Source organism: Cyclopterus lumpus, chromosome 20 (genome assembly GCF_009769545.1).
Source record: "Cyclopterus lumpus isolate fCycLum1 chromosome 20, fCycLum1.pri, whole genome shotgun sequence".
NCBI classification, from domain to species: Eukaryota; Metazoa; Chordata; class Actinopteri; order Perciformes; family Cyclopteridae; genus Cyclopterus; species Cyclopterus lumpus.
The window spans coordinates 14,716,036-14,727,659 of record NC_046985.1 but is presented as its reverse complement, the minus strand read 5'-3'; the positions used below and the strand labels follow the sequence as shown (position 1 = coordinate 14,727,659).

The 11,624-nt window shown below is 41.9% G+C and overlaps 2 protein-coding genes across 4 annotated transcripts; one reads left to right on the top strand and one right to left on the bottom strand.

The window, feature by feature from the left end:
• Positions 1-94: 94 nt before the first annotated feature.
• Positions 95-7,309, bottom strand: LOC117749948 (copine-3-like). Of its 3 annotated transcripts, none has more exons than XM_034560766.1 (16): positions 6,987-7,309; positions 6,335-6,507; positions 5,938-6,117; positions 5,762-5,836; positions 5,077-5,148; positions 4,904-4,981; positions 4,729-4,818; positions 3,973-4,071; positions 3,771-3,854; positions 3,622-3,681; positions 2,988-3,121; positions 2,646-2,700; positions 2,287-2,338; positions 2,051-2,184; positions 1,321-1,554; positions 95-1,230 (listed from the first exon to the last, which is right to left on the bottom strand). In XM_034560766.1, the coding sequence occupies exons 2-16, from the start codon at positions 6,491-6,493 to the stop codon at positions 1,105-1,107; spliced, it is 1,632 nt and encodes a 543-aa protein (XP_034416657.1). In that variant the 5' UTR covers positions 6,494-6,507; positions 6,987-7,309; the 3' UTR covers positions 95-1,104. The 3 variants fall into 3 exon arrangements, with proteins under 3 accessions (XP_034416657.1, XP_034416659.1, XP_034416658.1); XM_034560768.1 differs by having other exon boundaries at positions 6,342-6,507; XM_034560767.1 differs by lacking the exon at positions 6,987-7,309 and adding an exon at positions 6,712-6,921.
• A 475-nt stretch (positions 7,310-7,784) lies between these two features.
• rmdn1 (regulator of microtubule dynamics 1) lies at positions 7,785-11,349 on the top strand. The gene is made up of 10 exons (XM_034559632.1): positions 7,785-8,013; positions 8,486-8,588; positions 8,725-8,809; positions 9,006-9,165; positions 9,637-9,726; positions 9,809-9,864; positions 10,479-10,566; positions 10,734-10,764; positions 10,909-11,042; positions 11,169-11,349. The coding sequence occupies exons 1-10, from the start codon at positions 7,882-7,884 to the stop codon at positions 11,208-11,210; spliced, it is 921 nt and encodes a 306-aa protein (XP_034415523.1). The 5' UTR covers positions 7,785-7,881; the 3' UTR covers positions 11,211-11,349.
• Positions 11,350-11,624: the final 275 nt, after the last annotated feature.

Below are 11,624 nucleotides of genomic sequence, written 5' to 3'. Positions count from 1 at the left end.
AACATATTAAAGCTGGTAAATCACTAAGCTAAATATAATAAATCACTCGGTTTATAGAAGGGTCACAAACGCGCCAATAAAAAAAAAGTGAACATTTGATTAAACAGACTTCCTGCTGTTTTTACTTTGAGAAATCCATGCAGCGAACCCAAACGCCTACATTTCCCAGGCACAAAAGTATTTGGTCAAAGCTCCGATAGTCACACAAAACTGCAGCATCGACAGCATAAAGATGCCTCAAACACCCACTTGAAGAGGACTGTGGTTCAGTGTTGTGGACACAACGTCCACAAGTATTACATCGAGGCTATTTTGTTGTTGTTGTTTATCTGCATGTTATTTCTTATTGACAGTTGGGTACATTGCATACTGTATTTAGTTGGAAAGTTAGATAAACCTAATTCTAGATTGCTGCACTGTGATGTGGCGTATGTCCGCCAATAATGCCACAGTGCCAGAAGAGGCAACATCTTTGTGGTAACAGTTCAGCGTCTTTGTTGTGAACATAAAAGTGAAGAAGAAAAAATACTTTTAGCAGCAAATGTTGGTTTATCCTAATGTTACAATAGCTAGAACTGTTTTTACACTTGTCATGCTTAATACACACATTCCCTCAAAAGCTCAAACGTAGTACTGAATTAAATATCATGCTCAGAATGACACCCAACACATAAATTAAACTATGCTCGCATGTACGGACAAAACCAGGACTGGAAGAACAAATGAGTGTGATGGCGCCCACACAACCTACCCATCCATCACAGCTCACTGCCTGGACAGGCAGAAAACACAGAGTGAGCCAAACTGCTTTCTCGGATGGCCGAGGATGAAGACACAAAAGGTATCTCTAGGAATTGCAGCAAAGTAATAACAGAGAAGACGTAATACACGGAGAAGAAAAAAAAATAACGACACGTAATCAACAATTTGCGGCGTTACATGCGCTAAGCCGCCGTGTCTTTGGGATCAAGTCAAATCGCATTATGCTTGTCCTTGTTCACACTAATTTAATGGCAGTCATTTGTGCCATTGCATACAGTTGATGCAGAAAGAGGGGCAAGGAGATGCAGATGGGTAGTGAAGATGAGTGGCTTTTTGTTGGGGTTACTTGAGCCCAACGGTCTGGGACGGGTCAGAAACACAAGGTTTCACATTGTGAGAATTGAAGAAGGAGGCCACTTGATCAGGCAGCTCCGCCAGGACACTCTGGGCAAGGGCCACGCTGTTACCCTGCAATGACAATGTTACAGGTCAACAAAAAGCTTGGAGCGCACACACACGCACACACACACACTATAAAAGGTTTGGGTCACTGCTTACTTGAAAATCTCTGAAGGGCACAAACTGGACGATGTCTCTTGAGGCGACATCGCCCCTGGGCGAACGCAGCAATTTGTCATCGCTGTCAAGGAACTCCATTTCGCTGAAGTCTGCCCCCCCCACACCCACGATGATGATAGACATGGGCAGGCGAGAGGCCTCCACAATAGCAGAGCGTGTCTGGTCCATGTCTGTGATCACGCCATCTGTGATGATGAGCAGCACAAAGTATTGCTGCAGATGGACAGAGAGAAAACAAATTTGACAATGCCAGATATTAAGTTTACAGTTATTAAGGATCAGAACATGATTGAATTACTGGTTTGTTTATTTAAGAAAAAGAAAAAAATATTGTTTTTAATTTCCATTCTGATTGGATTGATGAAAGATCAGAAGTGTTCTCTGACAAAGACAACATTGAACCTTTTCATCAACCAGATTTGACAAAATAAATCCTCCTCATGGAGAATATTTTTGAAATAACATGATATTTCAAGGTATCGAGGTATCAAAAAGTGAAATGTTTTATTACAATATGTGCAAAATGAACTGCACTTTTTGTTGTGGTAGTAAAGGGAACAACATCAGAAAAACAAAAAGGTGTTACCTATTCATTATTAAAGGTATTGTTTTATTTATATCGGCTCAAAACTGAATCCAACAATTGTTTGATTTAGGAGTGTCCGGAGTATTCTCCCTTTTAATTTGGGAAAATAATTGCTCTACTCACGGAGGCCACACTCTGCCGGAGAGCTTGTCTGGCGAAGCAGGCCACATGGTTGATAATCGGAGAGAAGTTTGTGGGACCCCAGAGCTTCAACCGGGGTATACACTGCTGGTAGGCCTGCACAACACCCTCTATGCCTGCAACACACGCACACGCACACACACACACACACACACACACTTAGGTGAACAACTTATAAGAATCAAACACTTAACATCTTGTGACAAAGTTTGACTCACCTGAGCAGAATGGATTTGCTGGATTGAAATTAATAGGAAACTCATGGGAAACCTGTAAGCATTAATTAAAGATAGATCAAAACATTTAAAAAAAAGTTTTACAATACAGCCAATGGAAATTGTACTCCAATTTCAGAATTTTATAACGGAACTAATCTGAAAACACATTATTCCTATCTATGCCCCTTATCATATCAAGTCTTACCAACTGTTCTTTTTTTGTTGTTAAATGTAATCCTCCAAAAGTCGTTTATGAGGCAGTTTGTTAGTTGAGGGTGAACAAAATGACCCCGTTATTTAATTAACAAATTGCCTTTTGTTAAAGAAGATAAGAAGGCCTTCAAAACATTTCTTCACACCTGCCAGGAGGGAGGGAGCTGGGCTCCAAAACCAAAGACAGGAAACATCTTGTTACTACAAAAAAAGGACAGACACAATACAAGTATAGGTATAACATTAATGACACTATACACGGCACATCGGTCAGGAGAACAGAGCCGTAAAACTAAGGCCTGTGGAGCGTGAACATTGTTAGCAGGAAAACTTAATCCTACAGAGGTTTTCAAATCGGACGTCAGAAAGCAACCGGCTGGCTTATTAATAACTCTTGCTGGATCTGCGTCGACATCATCTTCTTCCCAAACTCAGCAAAGGAGAATTAAAGTGGCAGGATGATGTAGGATGAAGCAGTTTGCATGTACCTGTCGTAGTCCTGGATGATATTACCCACCGCCCAGATGGCTGTCAGGTATTCATTATAGCCTTCAGGGTTGATGTAGTGGAGGGACTGGGGAGAGCTGGGATCCCCATTAGAGCCGGTGAAGTCAATGGCAATCTGTCCGGAGTCCGGGAGAGGATTGAGAAAAACAATTATGTGTGTGTATGTATACACACACACACATACACACACACACACACAGTCAGGGCCACAAGTATTTGGACTGTGACACCATTTTCCAAGATTTATGCAATGGGAGGGACGGGACCCGACCTCTGCAGTTTTACAGGTAATTGCAGTAACACTATCTCTTATGACCACAGTGGTTTTGCTGTCACTCAAATAACCCCCCCCCCCCCCCGGACATTATTGAAGTAGATAATCCAGTTCTTGCCATCTTAGGTAACAACAATGTCACAGTTCCTGACCTATATTGGGCACGAGGAGACACAAAAATTACATAAAAAATGAGAACAGTCCAAATCCTTATGGCCCTGTACTGTATATATAGATACACTAAGTGTCAGAGAGGTACACAATCTGGAAGTCTGCTGATTAAAGGTTGTGAAGATGAATAAAAGTAAAAACATCTTGTTTTCTGACATTTCCAAACTCACAGTGAAGTTGATTTGACAACCCCCCATAATATAGTCCAGGAAGGTATACTCCTTCACCACCTGAACAAAGGGTAAACAGCACGTTAACTGTGTGCAGCAGTGCTCAGTGGGGCAATAGAGAGTGGAGTAAGACAATTGTAAATCATCACCTGGCAGTTCTTGATGCAAATGACTCCAGAGTTTTTATAGTTTTTCTTTTTTAGCTTTTTTGGGATGATGCACTCAAATTCAGCCTACGAATGAAACCACGAGTCATATTTATTATGGCAGTTAAAAATCCAAAAAGTAAAAGCAAGTAGAGCTGGAATCTACACACACACACACACACACACACACACACAAAAACCTTACAGGGGAAACGTGTGTTCCCATTTGCATCTCAGCCAGTGTGGCTTTAAAGCTCCCAATAAGGTCATGGGAGCCGCTGACATGGTGGTCATAGCAGTCAACCTGGAGACAAACAGAGAGACTTTCCGTAAGGGGTGACCAAGTATTGAGAGAGACAAACTAAGCATCAAGACGGGATGAATCAATTAGGGTTGATGTGAGTTTTCCATTATTAAAAAAACTTTTCGCTGTATAAACATTTTGAAATGGAATGCAGACAGCTTCTTTTTTCTTTTTTATTTTCACTACGCCCATCTCCTCCTTGTACTACAACGGCATGTTTCTCTGGCCGTAGATGTTACACAAACATTGTTAACAACTTCAAGTATTCACACCTTCACATGCTCAAGTAATCAATCACATTCCACCCCCAGTTATCAATGTAAATACAGTAAATGCAATGGGAGTAATTCAATTGAGTAAAAAGAACGTAGCAAAAAGGCACACCTTCAGGTGGGCGACGTCATGAATGGTGCATACAGACACACGTCACTCATCCAGCTGTTTGCAGCGTGTTTTAAGTTTGGGAGCATTGCAAGATGAAAAGAAAATGCAATCACAAAATGGATCATTAGTATGTTAGAGTAGCATGGTCAATCAAGCTGATCTCCAAATGATAAAAGGAAAAACGACATTCTACTGTTACGGGAAGGGGTTGTGTTATTGTGTACAGGGCGTATTAACTGAGGAAAGATAACTGAAATTAAAAAACTAAATGACCTTGATGGGTCTCTCCACATCTCCTCCACAGAGAGATCGCAGTGAGATGCGGAAGGGTCTCCATAGTGGGTTTAGGTTGTTGTTTACCACCTACATAAACAGGGTAACAATGAGCCACAAGTCAATCATCATCATGTGCCAGCAGAGGAATGAGTTGCTGGTTGAATCCGTTTACCTCGGTCCTTTGAGCCAGCTGCCATCCAGTTTCTGTCTGCTTGTAGAATTCCAGGAAAGGGTCGGACCACCACAAAAACTGAACATCCATATCCAAATAATTATTAGCTGTATTTCAGGGCAGTTGAAATGATAAAAATATCCGACCTAACTGTTCACAATGACCTATATTACCTTTTTGTCCAGCCTGCGGGCCGACACCTCAAAGTTTGCCACCCTGGTGTCTGTTATCTCTTCAGCACATATCTGTTTTTTTTAATGAAGAAATCAAAGAACTCTTAAAAGGTTTGGGGATGTTGTACTTGGGACAGTGATCAGTAACTCTTTCTATTTGTTGATTCTTTTCAAACCCATGACTTCACATCAGTGTACGGCACATAGCAGGGTCATGTGTTACAACCTAGCTTACAACCACCTTAATTATATTATACCAAATAGAAAGACGCCATAAATCAAAGATCACGATCAGCAACACCAATAAGTCTAATTCCAGAAAGATGGTGGTATTTTATGACTATCTGGTTAATACACCGTAACATAACTTGTACTTTAACAAACATGATCCTGGTTATTTGCTCTGATCACATCTCAAGATAAAGTTCAGCATGTGTTGGTGCTTTAACTAACTTTACAGTATCAAACTTACAATAGGCCTCCAAATTTGTAAACCATGTAACCATTTTAAAAACTGCCAATGCTTGTTTCAATCACATTACAACCCACAAAAGCATAGATTGGAGTTTGATGGATAAAAGAACACATTGCAGCCCTTGTGTCCAGTCCGTCTGTGTCGGCAAAGAGAGCGCCTCGATCGCATGGCTCGTCATATGTTTTACAGATGAGAACAGAGTCCACTCACTGTGATGGTCCCACGGCCTGCAGGCCTCTTGTCCTTCAGCAACAAAGATCGTGTCATCTGCCTGCTAGAAACAATCTGGACACAAAACATTGGCAGTGTCACAGAAAGATTAAAAAGGGTGCAGAACGCCCAAAAAACGTATCTTTCAAAACTAAAATGCACAAGGCGAAGCTCACCTGGCCCAGGGTGCATTCAAGCTCCCCCAGAAAATCATCATCGCCCAGGTCGTGGGTGTCATTGTCAATGTCATACACGCAAAACTTCATCCTCTGCACCATCTCGAAGTAGTAATCGATCACAAACTTCTTGGCAAACCTTGGATTGAGGCAGTTCAGGATCATCTCTGTGCGTCCAAACTGATTCACAAAGAAAAACAACGTACTCATCATACGGTGTCAGAGGACTTGCGCCAAATGCATACATTGAAATATAAAACAGCGAACACCATCGACTATCGTGCCCACAATGCATTTAGGTACGTCTTTGTTGGATGTAAAGGTTGATATAAATTGCTAATTCAAAACAAGGCCTCGAGTCATATCCATAACGTGTGACATGTGTCCTAATACAGACCTCATACCAGTGGGAGCCTGAAGTGTTGATGTACAAGGCACACAGAGGGTCAGACTTGGAGAAGACGTCCATGTCCATGAGGTTCTCACAGGAGATGGTTAGCTCGACCTTGGTGGCCCAATGGGTGGCCCCTGGCACCGGGGCCCCACCTGAGGCCATGGCTGCTGGTTGTACTGAAAGACAACCAATAATTATGATGAATTACATTTACTCAAAGTGTTTGTACTTTATTTAAATATCTCAGTATTTATGTTACATTATACTTCTACTCCACTACATTTAGGAGGAAAATATAGTATTTGTTGTACTTCATAGACAGGAGCCACTCAAAATGAAGAAGAAGGTGAAAAACCCGGTCAAACGGTAGCGTTAGTTACCTTTAAGCGGTTATCACAGAATAACGTTACCTTTAACAGAAATAAAGACAACCATTTACAAATGGTGTCACGTTACTGATAATAATATAATGACAAACAACAAATCTTGCTCTGAGCGTCATTTAGTTAGCTAACGTTAATTAAATAGGTCGGGACATGCACGCAGTGCCAGTTAGTGGGTGTGGCGATGTCCGGTGCACCAAAACCGACGCCAACCTAAAGTCTCCGCCGAAGTTACACATATTGCTTCCTCAGTTCAACGCTGACTTATTTACCTGTTTAGTTCGGTTACAGTTGTTGAAATAAAATAAACACTTTTGCCCGTTTTTGGTGGTCACGCATGAATACGTGTTTATCTGACAGGAACAGCTGGGCTGCCGGGGGTGGAGCCGACTCTTAGCGGGGCTCTGCGAACTAGTTTTGTAGCCAACATAACAGACTTCTTCTGTTCGCTTCAAACATCCGGCCCGCAACAAAGTTATATTTGTCTGATACATTGGTTCTAAATTAAGTGTTACCACAGACTGTTTATATATTATCAAAACGTTGTACAGTAAAACTGACGGATACAATCACTGCGGGGAAATTACAACGGAACTCTCGGGAGTCTTGGTTGTTTCCTGTCGGCTTTGTATCGAGGTGACTGACTCCCACGGGGTGCATTCAAGAGAGCTAACATTTTAGACATTGCTGTGACATGTATGATGTCCCGTGTAGATGCCTGTCTAGGTATCAGAACATTTATTGTGTTCTGATTTGCCCTCAAACTATTTTTTAGCCGTTATAATAAACTACTTTACGGTATTTGAGTGTGTATATGCCCTTGTAAACTGCCTTATTTTTGGTTTGTAATTAAATTGATTAATTTGTTAAATACACAAACATACACACTCAAACCAAATACACAAAATCAGTGTGGTGACATGCAATGTAGCATACTGATGTTTTGCTAAACGACCACGGTTAGTGTGCGGGATAAGTGTGTGTGAAATATAATCTATATGGGTTAGTGTGAGTGAAGAGACAACCCTCCACTCCAATTATTGCCCTTTTGCAACGGTTTACTATTGCGGGCTCTTGAATGTGTCCTGTTTTGCGTTTGAGGACGAGGCTTTAAGTTTGCGATGTCGAGTATATTTTCTTATCATTGAGTGTTCGGGCTTTGACACAATGGCTGGAGTCGTGCTGAGGCGATGTGTGAGCAGAACTTTACTGTCAGCACCCGGAGCCAAAGGCGTCCGGAGCAGAGGGACAAACCGGAAATACTGGACAACTTTAAGAAGGACTGCCGCTGCCCTGACCGTGAATACCTTTTTATTCGTACTCCACTGACAGTGTCGCTATCCTACATGAAACTATTTAAATCGCCCACTTTAACGTGCGTACAGATACACAACGTCATGCCTTTGGAAGAACAGGTGTGCCACAGTAGACCCGATTGCTTAATCTGCCCATGTGGGTAAAAGGGCAGCAGGGCTTTAAAGGTCATAGAGCTGCCGAGCGACAAGTAACAGGTTTAGTATGATGATGATGATGAGCATGATGATGATGAGCATAATTGAGCATGATGTCATAGCAGTTGTACTGATTATAGTCCAATTCAACTTTAGCCCTGAATGGGGCCCGATTGCAATAACCCGATGTTGACATACTGCTTAGTGTCGGGTCACGTGGGGTTAAGCTGACCATCGTAAATGATCCACTCTCAAGTCGTCCCTAGCTCGTGGTCCCTGGTGTGTCTTCACGTCCCTCATCGCCTTTCTTGCGCACGCAGGGCGGAGGAGCGGCATTCCTCCTGGGGCTCCCCGCGCTGTCCTGGCTGCCTTTGGAAGCTTATCACAGAGTGAGTTCAACCGTGGTCTACGCTTTAGAAAAAGGTAGGTCATATCCTCAAATACAAATAAAGGAAAAAAACAAAAGAAGAGAGGGTGGGGTGGGGGTGAGTGGGAGTTCAGTTTAGCAAATTAAGAGCTTTTCAGGCTGAATTTGCTGTTGTGTTTTGCGTCTGCGCAGAGCAGGTTTTGGAGCAGGCGGACTACCTGTACAGCTGTGCAGAGACGGAGAAGCTGTACCAGCTGCTGCTGCAGTACAAGGACAGGTGAGGTGGGGTTCAGGCTCTCTCTATTTCTCCTCCTGTTCCCAACAGAACATATTGAAATGTACCCTGTTTTGGTGGATTGTATGTGTCTAGACATACATACATACATACAGACATACATACAGACATGCATACAAACATACAGACATACAATCCAACAAAACAAAACAGGTTTTGTTTGTTCTCGTCCATCCAGTGAAGATGCTGAGTACCTGTGGAGGCTGGCGTGGGCCTCTCGCGACCTGGCCGTGCTGCCCAACACGGAGGCCGAATGCAAGAAGCAGCTGATGTTTAAGGGTTTCGAATATGCAAAGAAGGCCCTGGAGAAGGATGAGAAGTGTTTCGCGGCACACAAAGTAAGACCCCGGCTGCATACTGAGAAGGCACTACTTGTATAATAATAGTACATAGTTTATATCGGTGTCTAGTCATTAACATGACCTATCCCTCGTGGAATTATTCAGACCCATTAAAAAAAATAACAGATCTAACATTCCTCCATCATTTAACAACACAAAACATGAAAATCAACCAAACATAACCCCCCTGCAAATAACACTCATAACCAACAATGAAAAAATAACAAAACACACAAACCCCCCCTAAGCATAAGGCACAACGCACAAATCCAAACAAAACATGTTTCCGAACACACGCGTTTTGTCTTTCGAGCTTTTCAACAACCCAAACCACAGTGAAACAAACTCACTTTGCACGTGCAGCATGATGCCAAAGTTGGTCAACACGTTTCTTTTTAAAAGAGCTTTAAAAAAATAAAATAATAAGAAAGACATTGAGCTCTCGACATTCTTCCCCTTCTGACTCAGTGGTACGCAGTGTGTCTCAGCGATGTCGGGGAATACCAGGGAGTCAAGGTGAAAATTGGAAATTCATACATCATTCGAGAACATCTAGAGGTGAGAGGACAGTTGGGTCTAAGTATCACTGCGTCACGTTTACGATATGAATGGAACTGAAACATGTTGCTTTTCCCCCTAGAGAGCTGTTGAACTCAATCCCAAAGATGCCACTTCCTTTCATATTTTGGGTCACTGGTGAGTCTTTTATTTATTTTATTCTTCATGTAATACATTTTATTTTTTACTAACAAACCTTATGGTTTGTTAGTAAAAACAAACCATAAGGTTTCTTCCCTTTTTTCCCTGTCAATAGTTATTTTTGGGGAGTTTTTCCTGATTCGATGTGAGGTCCTGGGACAGGGATGTCGTATGTGTACAGATTGTAAAGCCCTCTGAGGCAAATTTGTAATTTGTGATATTGGGCTATACAAAATAAACTGAAATTGAAATTGAAATTGAAATTGAAATTTTGTTCCAATACAGCTGTTTCATATGGATGTTCAGTACACATTAAAGTCAAACATGGACACAAACTCCCGAAGGGAAAGTTTCTGAACAGAAAGAAAAAAACATAACGAGGCCTACAGAAAGAAAACGAATGAATGCACTTAATGTGGCATGGAGAGCCTTTTTTTAAAGATGCAAATATGTACCATTAATAAGAATGCTAAATATTTTTAGCAAAAACTCCACTTGGCAATGTTGTTGTATTTCCCTTTGTTGCCACTAGAGGTTAACAGGGTAAGAAAACAACAGACCACAGGTGCCATCTCCAAAAATATCACTGTATTCTCTCTCTCTCTCTCTAGGTGCTTTGCTTTTGCTGAGCTGCCTTGGTACCAACGCAAGGTGGCGGCTGTCATTTTTTCTTCACCCCCCAAGTCCACATACAAGGAGGTGAGGGCCGCTCTGTCTAGAACCCTCTCCCTGGTTACTGACTGCACATTAACTAACTGCTTATTAACACAGCTTCAGGCTGTCGTCAACAGCCGTTTTGTCACGTTTTGGAGAGACGAACGTCTTCTCAAATTTGGATGAAGTCATGTTTTTCTGCCCCTTTTCAGGCTTTGGAATTCTTCCTGAAAGCTGAAGAAGGTAAAAAAAAAAAAAAAGAAATACTGATGCATGTACTGAAAGAGTAGCTCAGACTTCTCTGATCAAGAAGAAAACAAGAGCACCGTGCTTGTAAATTGCTACTATTTAAAATGCATTCAACTAACGTGACGTTCTGTATGCCAGTCGATCCCAACTTCTACAGTAAAAATCTGCTGATGCTCGGGAAGACCTACATGGGCATGAAGGACAAGGAGATGGCGCTGTTCTTCCTGACCAAAGCAAAGGAGTACCCTGCCCACACACTGGAAGACAAAGAGGTACATGCACCTCCTCTTTATTGGGCTTTCCCCCATCACTGATTGGCCCAGACAATGTGTCGGTGGCTTTTGAATGACCTGTGCTGTGAGAGTACTTATGACAGTTTGTTTTGTTCTGTCTGGCAGGTCCACGGAGAGGCCGTTGACCTCTTGAAGAAACTAGGATGAACCCTGTAGTTATCACCCGGGTGGAACACGACGCCTTCGGAGACGATTAATAATTCTTAACAAATGTTCTCCTTTTCCAGCTGATTCTGTAATTAATACAGTATAATTATGTTGAATAATTCAGCTGATTATAAAACTAGATTGTGTAACGTTTGATATTTTAAGTGGGGGATCTCCTCATGCCCGAGTACCTCCTTACAGTGACCTTTCTCTGACATGTAGTTTCAGGGTGAGCACGTGCGATTATGTTGAATGTTTAAAAAAAAAAGATACCTCAATGTTGTAACTTAAACAAAAAATAATTCAGATTTGCACTCTGAAAATGAGACGCGGTCAAGACAAATGTGGGACAGTGAAGCATACAGCGGCTTGTGCTTCGTGGTGAAATATTGTTGCATATTGTAAATGACCATT